The sequence below is a fragment of the Cydia fagiglandana genome, chromosome 24 (genome assembly GCF_963556715.1).
Source record: "Cydia fagiglandana chromosome 24, ilCydFagi1.1, whole genome shotgun sequence".
Taxonomy (NCBI): domain Eukaryota; kingdom Metazoa; phylum Arthropoda; class Insecta; order Lepidoptera; family Tortricidae; genus Cydia; species Cydia fagiglandana.
The window spans coordinates 11,321,618-11,335,544 of NC_085955.1; the positions used below are offsets into that span (position 1 = coordinate 11,321,618).

Consider the following 13,927-nt stretch of genomic DNA (forward strand, 5'->3'; position numbering starts at 1 on the left):
TATATATACTGGGTCAAGCAGATCTTGTCAGTAGAAAAAGGCGGCAAATTTGAAAAATGTAGGCGCGAAGGGTTATCGCCTTATACAAAATTTGAATTTCGCGCCTTTTTCTACTGACAAGATTTGCTTGACCGTCTATATGTGTGTACCAGGCAGGCATTAAGTTACACAGCCATGGCCATTGTGATTGAAAAAAAAAACTTCGGCATCTGTCAAACTAGTGTCGTGACAGTCACTGTCACTTATGCTGCCTATTTCTATTGTTGATATTAGATGCTTTTTTATTTCATCACAATTTATTTGTTATTTAACTTCTTAAGTAATAAATACATTAATATCGGTAAAATCTAAGACAAGTTAAACCACGCTGTGAACTGATTAGGAGTCTAAAAGAGCGTGGATTGCACTGTAAGTCTAAATCATATCGATCTATTTATCAATGCAATTATTTCAATGATGAGGCCTGATAGCTATCGACAGCAATCTTATGCCTCCTCTACACTATGATATAGTATTATGGGAAAGATCATCGTGCAAGCATCCACATGATCGCCTGCACAACGCAACCACCCGGCGATTCGCTTAGTTCCCGTTGATGCGTGCCCAAATAGCCGACAACTCACGATCATTGCGGGGACTGCCGAATGTGCGCTCTACACCAGCGGTCGGCAACCTTTTAGCAGTTAAGGGCCACATAGTAGTTAACGAAGTTGACGTGCGCCGCACTTTGTTAATATTTATGACTTTATCAGGCATTGTCGTTCGTCATGAAATAGCCAGGAAGGATGTGAGAGGTTGGCGGGCCGCCTGTTGCCGACCGCTGTTCTACACTATGGTCCCCGACAGTCAATGTCTATCATCGCCAATAATGTGGAGCATTATGCAAAATACTTAACAACAATGTGCCAAGTTAAGAGATTTTTGTGTGTATTTGCAGGACTATTCCTGTAAAGAATTAAAAATATAATAGTTAATTATAGGTCTATAGTTTGTTTTTTTAGCACTAGAAATAAGGTAAACAATCTTGATGTCTTTTAATTGAAAAACACGTTTTAAAAATAAGTCACGGCAAATATGTAATAATTATAAACGCGTTTTTCAATTAAAACACATGTCAAGATCGATTACCTTCTTTCTAATGCTGAAAAAAACGAACTATAGGCTTATAGACTTATAATTTCATCTTTTCTGTAACAAACCAATAATAATGAAACACACTCAATTAGCTTACACTTTGGTTTTTTATCGTTCTTACACTAACTAGTTTTTATTAACAAGGTTTTTCCATTAAGATAACATCCAAGGTCTTTTAACACTATTAATAACCACACTTGTTACCTCAATAAATTAGTCCAAAAACATCGCTATTTTTGTGTCTTAGTTATAATTCATGTCTCCTTGGTTTTAGGTGACCAATAATGTCTGCGTCTCTGGCAGACTTAATGCAGAAACTTAGTACTACACAGTATTCCATTGGCTCACAGCATTGGGTGAATGTAACACATATAACCGATCCTGGCGATTTCTACGTCCGTCCAACAGCTTACAGAGATTATTTGCCTATTTTAAAACAACATCAAGGACCTGCTGATGCTATGAGGCTTCATCTTGGCAGCAATGTTGTGTTTAAATCAAAAACAAATAAGCATCATGTTAGAGGACAAATCAGAAACATAAGAAATGAGAATGAGGCAACTTTATATGACTTGTTCGCTCTAGATTACGGCTTTACAGAATCTGTGGCTATAGAAGATTTGAAGAAGCCTTTAGATGAATCCCCAGTGCCATCTCTCGTCTTACATTGTCAACTAGGAGATTGCCAACCAAAAAACAATGATTCTTTTGATGAAGAAGCTATTGAAGCTATGGTTTACTATGTAGGTGATGAAAGAGCTAAAATGATAGTCCAAGGAAAAACTGGTGATAAATACATAGTGCAACTGATCAATACATGCCCTGAAGACATTGCAACTATGTTGGCATTAACAGAATACACATGTTTCGGTTACGGGAACAATGTTATAAGCCGAATACCCACCATAGACCAACCGAAACTATACTATACATACAAAAAAGTTAAAGTAGGAGATACATTAAATGTCAGAGTGCAATCTGGGGACTCCTTAAACAGTTTTTATGTTTGTGAAATTGACGATCACAACCAGTATATCAAAGAGTTGAACAACTTGAAAGAATACTATTATTTAGAGCAGGATTTTATCGCTGAAAACTTGAAGTGTGGTAAAGCTGTCGCTGTGTTTTCGGACTGGTACTCGAGGTACGAGCGAGCGATTATAACGGATGTCATTATTCCAGAGAAAAAAGCTGTTGCTCAACTAATTGATTGGGGTATTAAAACTGACATCTACATGGATGCTACGCGGCTCAAAACAATGTCTAGGGAATATTATTTTTTGAGACCGGCAATGGCCATCTACTGCACGGCTGATGAGAAACAGGTATGGGACAATACATTACGCAGATACCTGTATCCGGGACATGAATTTGTGGTAACAGTTAAGAAGGTTGGATGTCAACTTGATACGCCTTGTGTTGTAACTATATCTAAACAGCAGAAATGAATTACAGAGTGGTTATGTGACATTCTCAGGAAAAGGTATCACTTAATAAGATTGATTTCAATAGCACTAATTTGGTAAATGACATAATGGGTACTCTTTTTTGAGAATGACAATATATATAGTTATATTTATAAGATTATAAGCAACTGATCAGTTATGAAGTTATTTAAATACTTTAAGTTTATTTATAAGTCTAAGCTTAAATGTATAATTTAACACTGTTATTGTAACGTTATGTGATTATAATTAATAATTATTTATTTCAAATTTCAGTCATAGCCAGACATAGGAATCCGCGGGGCAAATTGTGAATTAAGACTTTATGTTTGTGCATTTATGGTGCTAATTAGAACAAAATAGTTAAAAATTAGTTTTTAATTACCTAATCGTTTTAAAACAGCCTATATTTTGTTGTAGTTAGTGCCATAAGTGCACAAACATAAAGTCTTATTTCATAATTTGCCCCGCGGATTCCTATGTCTGCCTTAGAAAATAGTCATTTTGACAGGGGAAGTTGTAATATCGATTCCGTCTTTTGTCTAGTATAGTCAACTGTAAAAATATAGGTGCACAAATCATCTCAATAATATGACCCATATGCTCTTATGTCGGCGAATTAAGAACTAGGGGACATATTTTTGAATAAGTTGGCTACACCCATATCACAGAATAACTATATAATCCCATTTTTTACATTTGACTGTACCTACCATCGCCCTCACTGTAGGCTGCCCATCGGTGGACCTTATACCTTTTGTAATAAGGTCCCCGATGACAGTTAATGTTTGTACATACATACATACATACATACATACAATACAAGTAATGATGCCGTGCCTTTTAATAAAAATATAATTAAAACAATTTTAGACTTCAGGGGAAAAACATAGACATTCTATTTCATAATAATTAATAATTACAAAACATACATAATTGACTTTTATATTAATGTCCATACTACGTAAGTTATCGTAACATATCGGTCGACCGTACTTTGTGATTTAAAAAAAAGATAAATGCAGTTAATTATCGCGATAATTGGAGTTTTGTTATCTGCCTCACCATCGCTCTTATACTATTTGAGCGATACCTATAGTTTGTTTTTTTAACATTAGAAAGAACTGCGCAGAAGTAAGCTTGTGGTTCCAAATCCGACACTTATAGCGGTAATAATTTGAAATAAATTATAGTAACAGCACCAGTCATGGGACATTTAAGAGGAAATTTGGAGTATTTGTGATATTTCCCTAATACATGTGAATGGTCTACCGCTTAGCGTATTGAAAGATGAAAGTCCTACCCGTCTTTCATGTTTCAGGCGTGTTGTATCAAAGATACTGCAATGAGTTTCTACATACTTAACAAATTAAAACTATGCTATTTTTCTCCAGTCATGGACACCAAAGCTCCAGTAATGGGCCCCCCAGTAATGGACACTGCTCTATCAGTATAAAATATTGAAATAGGTTATCAGATCTGGTCCATGTTATCATAATATTGCATTATCATCCGATTTGCATATTTAATTACGAATACAAAATTTCAACTCAATCGGAAAACGGGAAAGTGGCTCAAACTCGGCTACCAAGATTTGACCCACACTAAAAACGATATTAATTTATCCGAAGTCCGAGCATACCTCCTGGTTGACATATTTCGTAACTACATTTTACTTCTGTATTGTTTAAACATGAAATGATGGCATGGCAAGCATCATTATGTAAATTGCCCATTATAGGAGGTATGCAGTTTTACAGCTCCTATAATGGGATTGGGCCAAATACCACTATTTTTTTACATCTGTGGAGTCACAACATAGTATGTTGTATACCTTATCTCATTGTAAATGCAATTAACAAAACACATTCTAGTTTTCAGCAAGTATTAATTAACTAAAATTTAATAAATTAACTCACCTCTCTTAGCGAAGTTGTTAAGAATTCGTAGTGGTATTTTTTTTCAGTGACACGACAACTGTTGGGTTGACGCCAATTTCTTAAAAAACAACCAAATTTAATAAAAATTCAAACTGAAACAGCTCTAGGACTCTTATTTATGATAATATACAGGCAGTGTTTATAAACTACTTTTAGACACTTATTTTACAGGATTTGTGGTTTTTTGTCCCATTACTGGTTCCACGCCCATCATAGGGTACACTACTATATATGTATTGACCATGTTACATTAGATAATTCAATAATTATTAACAATTAAAGAGCCTGACAAAAACTGCACGCTTGCTTCTGTGGAGTTCTTTCTAATGCTAAAAAAAACGAACTATACTTAGGGATAGGTAATGAAATTTCGATTTCAGGTATTATAGAAATTTAGAATAAGGTCTTAAATTTTTCTCTGGACTCTTCGATTACTGTACCCACCTAACTAATTTTCTGTTCTGTTAATCAATCAATCAATCAATCAATCAAATTTTATTTCAGGCAAAAAATATACCCATACAAAAATATTAAAAAATAAAAATAATTACAATTAAAAATATCCCAAATTAAATCCCAATTAGTCAAATAATATAAATAATTGCTGAGTTCTATTAGTCAAAATAATTTAATGTTTAATATGTGTTAAAACGACTGCCTAAATGTATTATTAATACCTAGTATTAGTTATTTACGAGATTTAGAAATTAAACAATTTAATTTGGAGTTTTATGTTTGATTTATATTTTAACGGTGACTTGCATGTTGTACAATTATAAATATTATAATACATATTTATAATAATACATAATATCGGTTCGAACAGAAAGAGGGACTTTTGTGCAAACATGTGTATCTGATCACACGACAGCGGTGGCGCTTTTAATCAGGCGTTATTGGATTTTCGACTTTAAGCCCCCATTCCCACGGGCGCTTTTTCAACGCGCGTTAAAAAAAGCGATTGAATGACAGAAATGGATACATGTGTATGTATAGTAACAGCACCAGTCATGGGACATTTAAGAGGAAATTTGGAGTATTTATGATATTTCCCTTATACATGTAAATGGTCTACCGCTTAGCGTGTTAAAAGATGAAAGTCCTATCCGTCTTTCATGTTTTAGGCGTGTTGTATCAAAGATACTGCAATTAGTTTCCACATATTTAACAAATTAAAACTATGCTTTTTTTCTCCAGTCATGGACACCAAAGTTCCAGTAATGGGCCCCCGGTAATGGACGTGGATCCAGTATAAAATATTGAAATGGGGAATAAATTACGGCAAAATAAAACAATTTTTGGTATAAGCTTTTATCGCTGAATGTATTTTTCTTTCCACAGCCAATTATTATTGTATTAGATCCATCGAGACAATTCTAATTATACCCTAACACAATTAGTTAGGGTTTAGTGCGATAAAGTTCCCATGGCCACCTCCTGTCTCCATCATCAGATCAGGTCCATGTTATCATAATATTGCATTATCATCCGATTTGCATACTTAATTACGTACTTACACAAAATTTCAACTGAATCGGAAATCGAAAAGTGGCTCAAATTCAGCTACCAAGATTGGACCCACGCTAACTAACAGGGCAAGTTAAATAAAAGTTTGGAAAAACGATATTAATTTATCCGAGGTCCGAGAATACCTCCTGATTGACATATTTCTTAACTACATTTTATTTCTGTATTGTTTAAACATGAAATTATGGCATAGCAAGCATCATTCTGTCATTTGTCCCATCATAGGAGGTACGCAGTTTTACAGCTCCTATAATGGGATTGGGCCAAATACCACAATTTTTTTACATCTGTGGAGTCACAACATAGTGTGTTGTATACCTTATCTCATGGTAAATGCAATTAACAAAACACATTCTAGTTTTCATCAAGTATTAATTAATTAAAATTTAATAAATTAACTCACCTCTCTTAGCGAAGTTGTTAAGAATTCGTAGTGGTATTTTTTTTCAGTGACACGACAACTTTTAGGTTGCTGCCAATTTCTTAAAAAACAACCAAATTTAATAAAACTTCAAACTGAAACAGATCTAGGACTCTTATTTATGATAATATACAGTCAGTGTTTATAAACTACTTTTAGATACTTATTTTAGAGGAATTATGTTTTTTTGTCCCATTACTGGTTCCACGTCCATTATAGGGTCCACTACTATATATATTCACACGACAGCGGAGGCGCTTTTTAAGAAGTTATGCAGACGTTAGCGAATAGTCACTGTCAAACTCGTCGTAAGGCTATATAGTAGTAGCGGTTGACCAAAATCAGCTGCAAATGGTGTTAAAGGTATGAAAATCGGCACGATTAATCTTTAGGCCATTTGAATCAATTTGACCCGTAGCACCAATAAAAAAAAACAAACGGAAAGGAGTTATGACGTCATCTTTTTTTTGTATGGAAAAATAAAAAAAAATGTTCAGAAACCTATCGTGTGTGGTATTAAATGAAAGGGTATTTTGAGCCGGTTCTAAAAATATATCACATTATTATATTTCCGTCACTTGCATTCAATTAAAATAAAAATAATATTCAAAACATACCAAGTTTGGGAGCCTCCAGATACGAAACCGTTGAATTATTTTTTGCGAAATATACCTCAAGTAATACCCAATATCCTCATATCCAACCCCAAGAAATTAATTTCGAAAATATTTAGTTTAAGTATTTTTTTTAAATTTTTTATTTTTACAAATTGTGATCTATCAATCTATCAATGAAACGGCCTCCTAGCCTAGTCGATAGTGACCTTGCCTATGAAGCAGGAGGTCCCAAGTTCGAATCCTGTCAAGGGCATTTATTTGTGTGTCATCATCATCGCACAAATAAATGCCCTTACCAGGGCTTGTATATGTGTATATGGGAATTTATTTGTATGATAATGATGGTGAACACACAAATAAATGCCCTTACCAGGATTCGAACCTGAGACCTCCTGCTTCATAGGCAGGGTCACTATCGACTAGGCTAGGAGGCCGTTTCATTGATAGATTGATATATCACAACTTGTAATAATAAAAAATTAAAAAAAAATACTTCAACTAAATATTTTCGAAATTGGTTTCTTGGGGTTAGATATGAGGATATTGGGTATTACTTGAGGTATATTTCGCAAAAAATAATTCAACAGTTTCGTATCTGGAGGAGTCCAAACTTGGTATGTTTTGAAAATTATTTTAATTTTAATTGAATGCAAGTGACGGAAATATAATAATGTGATATATTTTTAGAACCGGCTCAAAATGCCCTTTCATTTAATATCACATACGATAGGTTTCTGAACAATAATTTTTATTTTTCCATACAAAAAAAAGATGACGTCATAACTCCTTTCCGTTAGTTTTTTTTTATTGGTGCTACGGGTCAAATTGATTAAAATGGCCTAAAGATTAATCGTGCTGATTTTCATACCTTTAACACCATTTGCAGCTGATTCCCGAATTTCAGGCTGTACCGCTATCACTAACGCTACGTCTTACGTAGGCGAACAACGCGCGAACGCGGCGCGGCGCGGCGCGGCGAAATCAATCCTTTGATGCCCATAGAAGTGTCCTACGTAAGCGATCTCGTTGCGAACGCGGTGCGGCGCGATTTGCACGCGAATGTCAGGCGGCGCGGCGCGGCGCGGCGCGGCGGCGGCCGCTTTCGCCGCGCCGCGCCGCGCCGCGTTCGCGCGTTGTTCGCCTACGTAAGACGTAGCGTAATAGAATTGCGGGACACCGCGCGTCAACTTTAAGCCCCCATTCTCACGGGAGTTTTTTCAACGCGCGTTAAAAAAGCGTTGGAATGACACAAATAGATAACCATGTAGGTATGTATTCACACTACAGCGGAGGCGCTTTTTATTAAGCGTTGTTGGATTTTCGACTTTAAGCCTTGGTCGTTGAATCGAATTTAGAGTGCCGACAGATTTAAGCGCTTTTTTACCGCGCTTTGAAAAAGCTCTCGTGCGAATGGGGGCTTAGGGAGGTTCTTATAGGTTTTTGTTCGCCTTAAGCCCCCATTCTCACTGACAATGAATGTATAAGGTAAATGTACGCTTCACCGAATGCTTAAGCCCTAAACTTACGTTTAATTTTTTTATTTGTTCTGATATTTTCTTACGAATATGTTCAATACTAAAATAGAAACATAGATAAATTTGTCCTCATTACTATAAATTACTGAAATGATTGGACGTGTATTAAAAACATTTTTAAAGTCATTTCTTCCAATTTCCTTGTTTGTACCGTTTACCGAACTAAGAAACGTGATTTGCACATTATACCGAATAGGGAGCCCGCATTACCGAACTAGGAAATAATTGTATGAAAATATGGTGTTGAGTGGTGCTCAAACTTCAGTAGTTCACTATTAAATCCCTACTATGCTTCGTTTTTTAGCATTATAAAGATGGTAAGCGATCTTGACGTGTCTTTTTTATTGAAAAATACTTTTGAAAAATACGTCAGTAAGTAAGGTACGCAACAATTATAAAACATGTACGCATGTGTTTAAAAAAATTTGGCTGTTTCATAAATTTTGGCTCGTCCATTTTCTATGGAAGGGTAAATTTTTTTTCACGATTTCGGAGTTGGTCCCATAGTAAAAGTTGCTCAGTATAATCCCAAAACCTCCCTGGGAATGGGAATGTAGTTAATTTTTAGCCACCCTGTATGGGAACCCCGGAATTTCATAACAAAAGATAAAAGTTTAAAAAATCACAATCGCCCACGACGAGAGGAATCTAAAAAAAATTTTTGGACATCTAGGTTCGGACCACCCTGTATAAAATATTATTGCTTCATTATTTTTATTATCCTATTCAGTTTTTTTGTCCACATTCCAAGACTATTATCAGGCGTCCAATAAGAATGTCTAAAGTTTGAAAAGCGCTGGCATTGAAATAATGGTCACAAAAAATAAACATATAAATATCGACCTAGCCGTTATCGTAATAAGGATTATATTCTCATGAACGTCGAATAGAAACATGGCCAACGCAAACATGAGTTCGGTAGCAGAGACCATGGGTACCATTTACCGAACGGCCGTTCGGTGAACGAAACATGGAAAATATGTGGAACCTATTTCGCGAACGGATTTTGAAAATAGTATTTAAATCGTAATCAATGTGGTATAACTACAAATCTATCATTAAATTTAATACTTGAATCCATTACAAAACCGTACATGTGTAAAGTTCTTGCTAATACTGACGTAAAATATCTAAAATTATTGTTTGATAATAGTCTTGCCAAAAACCTTATTTTGATGCCAAAAAGTCGTAAAACATGAACATTTCAAACGCAGTTTTATAATAATATATATAGGTTATTGTTGTTCGGCAATTGCTCATAAAATTACAAATACATTAAGTTATTTGTGAAATTAGGTAGTTAATCTAAATAGTTCGTAATCAACCATTAAAAAAATAATTTCATAAACATACGCTTTCCCTGATTCCGGACGCTGTTCGATAATACCTTCCAATCAAATTGTCGGTGTACTCATCACCAAACTCACATTAAGCTTAATTTCTGATAATATGACTGCACTAAATTAATTAAATTGACTAAAATACACAAACTAATTAAGTAGTCACACTGAAAAACCATACTTTGAAACACAGAAATAAATTTAAAAGGTTTTATGACCTTAAGAAATATACGCAACTTCTTACCGATTTCTTTAAGGTTGCCCATACAAAGTGGCAATCGGCAGCAACGATCCGTTTCGATCAGTTGCCACGTCCCAACTGCGGGACAAATTGGCCGACTCTGAGGCATAGTGGAAGAGATAGGTATTTAACTCGTGGAAAAAAAATACGCAAGTAAATATCAGCTGTAAATAATCGACTTACAGCCTAAAATAGAAGAAATTCGGTAATACGGACGGATATTGAGCGTTCGGTGGAGCGTACTTTTACCTTACTTGGTCAAGCAGATCTTGTCAGTAGAAAAAGGCGGCAAATTTGAAAAATGTAGGCGCGAAGGGATAGCGTCTCATAGAAAATTTGAATTTCGCGCCTTTTTCTACTGACAAGATTTGCTTGACCATCTATAATTCCTTATTTTATTTTTTCCACCCTTCTACATTGTCTGTGCTATACTAATTTATAAGGGCTGTCTAGATTGTCTGTGGTCCCTCTTTCAATAGCTACACTCCGCCGCACGTATGTTGTATCAATTTACTTATAATATCTGAAGACTCCTGAAGCTTTTACTTAATCTCCACCACACCACCCACCACTGCCAGGCTCATCACTCACGAGAGCTTTTTTCTTTTTTGAGGTTTCGAGTTACATATCTATCTTAGGTGATCTTAGGTAAAACGCATGAAGAATTCATATTAATTATATAAACGCGTCTTATTGCCTTTATGTTTATGTTTTTGTTATGCCCTATCAGGAAGGTACCTTATAACGAATAATCCCTAATCCCTGAAAGTCATAAAAAGTATTTTACAACATGATAGCATTGAAAATTATCGGGCAGCTATAATATTGCACTTAATATATTACTTTTTCAAGTGCAATAAAGGATAATTTATTTACAAACAAGATATAGTTATACAGTGGTATTACTAAAAGAAATCAATAACTAGCTTAAATCTAACATAGGCATTTTGAGGCATTGTACCAAGGATGCTGGCGGCATTTCCTCGCTGTACCGCAATGCTGATACATTGTGCGAGGTAGCCGCCAGCTCTTCGGTCACCAGTTACGTCAACCAGACGCTTCGCGATTTCTGTGAACAATTTATGCGCGCTGGGACCCCATGGACCTAGAGTTTCAACTCCAAATAGTACAATGCAGGGGCATTCCACGAGACTGTCGCTTACAAAACGCTTTTGTATGGCAGCTACCTCAATAAAATACGTGAATCTCGAGAATGTACTGCCAATTTGTTAGCCAAGTCATGAAATATTACCTGACCCAATATCGCTTACTCAGCATTTCCAGAAGTATTAGAAGAATTGCGTTATGTAAGCGACAGTCTCGTGGAATGCCCCTGCAATATTATTGCACTTGAAAGAGAAGAGTCGTAGAATGTATCGAACCCGGATCCCATACATTTCACGAGACTTCTAAAGAGCAAGCCACACGGACTCCATAAGTGATCCTTTCGGATATTCTTGGCTCCGTTCGTTTCTACACAACTTGACGTCCCTTTGCGTGGTAATGACTTGAATTTTGACAACCTTAAATAGTCGAAAGGGATAGTGCCATACATTAGAAAGGGAGTCGAGAAGAAGAACTTCGCTAACGGTCAATTACTTACAAAAAAAATTAAAAACCCCCTCTATACCCCAGGCTGCCAAAAAAACATTTAATGCCAAAAATGCCTTACATAATTTTGGACAAGAGCTGATATATATACCTACTCTTGAGCCCCCATTCGTAATACGGGACCTTTTTCAACGCGCGTTAAAAAAGCGTTCGAATGGCACAAATGGATACATGTGTATTTATTCACTCGATGGCGGAGGCGCTTTTTATTAGCCGTTGTTGGATTTTAGACTTTAAGCCTTGGTCGTTAAATCGAATTTAGAGTGCGGACAAATTCAAGCGCTTCTTTAACGCGCGTTGAAAAAGCTCTCCTGCGAATGGGGGCCAAAACTACTGAACCATCAAAAAGTCCGAATCGGTCCAGATTTTTTTGAAAAATTCGGAAACGGATTCAATTGAAAACTGGAAGAAATCCCTTAAAAGGATAAGTGCCTTTGTACTTTGTACTGCCTATGCTGTGCCATACATTTGTGTTTTGTATCTACAATGTTAGTACAATAAAGAGTTTAGGTATAGGTACCTATGTACATATAGGTACCACATTAGGGTGGTTCACGTTTGTATGGGAAAAAATCAAACTAGCTAAAAGAAGCGGCACCCCCTCATTTTGTTACACTTAGGTATTATGTTGACAAACTGCCGTATTCGAACTTCAAGATATTCACAAGAGACGACACGTACTAGATCCATTCTAGATACGTTATAGTTTAGATATCAACTAGTTCTCTTTTGCAGCGCAATTCGGGCAACCAATGTCACTTATTTATTACATTAGATAGAGTAAGATATCTATTAGATGTGAATTGGATCTCTAAGTCATATCCTGTGGATATCGTTCAAGAGTATCTCCAGAATCGCGCAAATGTCAAATTTGACCGGTTAGACCTTAAACATATCGTTATCGTATCTTGGTGATGTCTAATAGATATCTATTTCAAAGTCCGAATCGGGCCCAAAATAAATACGCCATGTTTTGTAATCTTATCTCAACTACACGGGGGTGCTCAAACACTTTGAAATTTTCCAAAGTTGTATGAAATCCAATAAAATAAAATAATTATTTTTTAGATTTATTAGTAGTAGTTTTCACATTATTTGAAAGTATGATTTAAAAGTCATTGAAATTCAAAAAATCTTACTTTTGAAAAAATAGAATTAAAAATGTTTTTCTACTTCAAAACTTATAAATCACACCTGCAAATAGTGTGAAAACAGATTCTTTAATAAAATTTTGAATAATAAATACTTTTTTTTTGGATTTCATACAATATACAAAATTTCATAGTGGTTGAGTACCCCCTTGTAATTGAGATAAAGTTACGAAACTTGATGTATTTTAGCATAATAAGTGACACAAAATAAGAGGGTGCCCCTGCCCCGTCGGGAAATAAATAAAAAAAAATTGAACCACCCTAATACCGCACATAGGTAGGTACATACTTTGTGAAGCCGGTTAAAATGAAATTCTTATTTTTTCCTGTCACTATACAAAGGTTTTTTTTTTCGATGTGGCGCGCGCACAGCTCTTGTGAGCAAGGACCCCGCTAAGGATACGGGAGAGCCTTGCTCATATGCATATCTGTCGCCAGTTTTCCCTTAGTCGCCTTATACGACACCCACGGGACGAGATGGGGTGGTGCTATTCTTTTCTGATGCCGGCACCACACGGCACAAATACAAAGGTTTATGAATGAACAGCCACTAACCTTCCACGTCCCAAGCCCTAGGACTGGGCAAGTCTTTCCATTATTGAAGGTAACCACGGGAACTGCCATCGTAAACACAGTGTTATAATTATACTTCGTACCAATAGTACACACGTCTGTAAGTGTCGGCGTCCGGTCGCGGACTGAGCGGGCGCGTGGTATATTTATAAAGAGGTTAAGTTAGGTTTCTGTGCGGTGCCATTGCGCCGATCGATTGTGGTATAGTCAGACCGTAAAGTCTGCAGCGATTTGGATAGCCCACGCAGTGCAAGTGTCATTTTAAACGTCAAAATTCTATGACGGCAATAAACTATTCTATGACGTATACATAACACTTACACGTGGGCTATCAAATCCGCTGCAGACTTTGATTGGTGCGACTCTATAGGTCTTGAAGTTTAGAGCGGTGA

General features: G+C 36.0%; 2 protein-coding genes across 4 annotated transcripts in view; one reads left to right on the top strand and one right to left on the bottom strand.

The window, feature by feature from the left end:
* The window catches only part of LOC134676416 (aldo-keto reductase family 1 member B1-like), a 31,668-nt gene extending 18,023 nt beyond the window's left edge, over positions 1 to 13,645 (bottom strand). For all 3 annotated transcript variants that reach the window (XM_063534805.1, XM_063534807.1, XM_063534804.1), the window contains exon 1: positions 13,518 to 13,645. In XM_063534805.1, the coding sequence (XP_063390875.1) occupies positions 13,518 to 13,586 (69 nt within the window). In that variant the 5' untranslated portion in view covers positions 13,587 to 13,645. The remainder of the gene's footprint in view (positions 1 to 13,517) is intronic.
* On the top strand, positions 259 to 4,981 carry LOC134676159 (uncharacterized). The gene is made up of 2 exons (XM_063534437.1): positions 259 to 408; positions 1,409 to 4,981. The coding sequence occupies exon 2, from the start codon at positions 1,419 to 1,421 to the stop codon at positions 2,580 to 2,582; it is 1,164 nt and encodes a 387-aa protein (XP_063390507.1). The 5' UTR covers positions 259 to 408; positions 1,409 to 1,418; the 3' UTR covers positions 2,583 to 4,981.
* Positions 13,646 to 13,927: the final 282 nt, after the last annotated feature.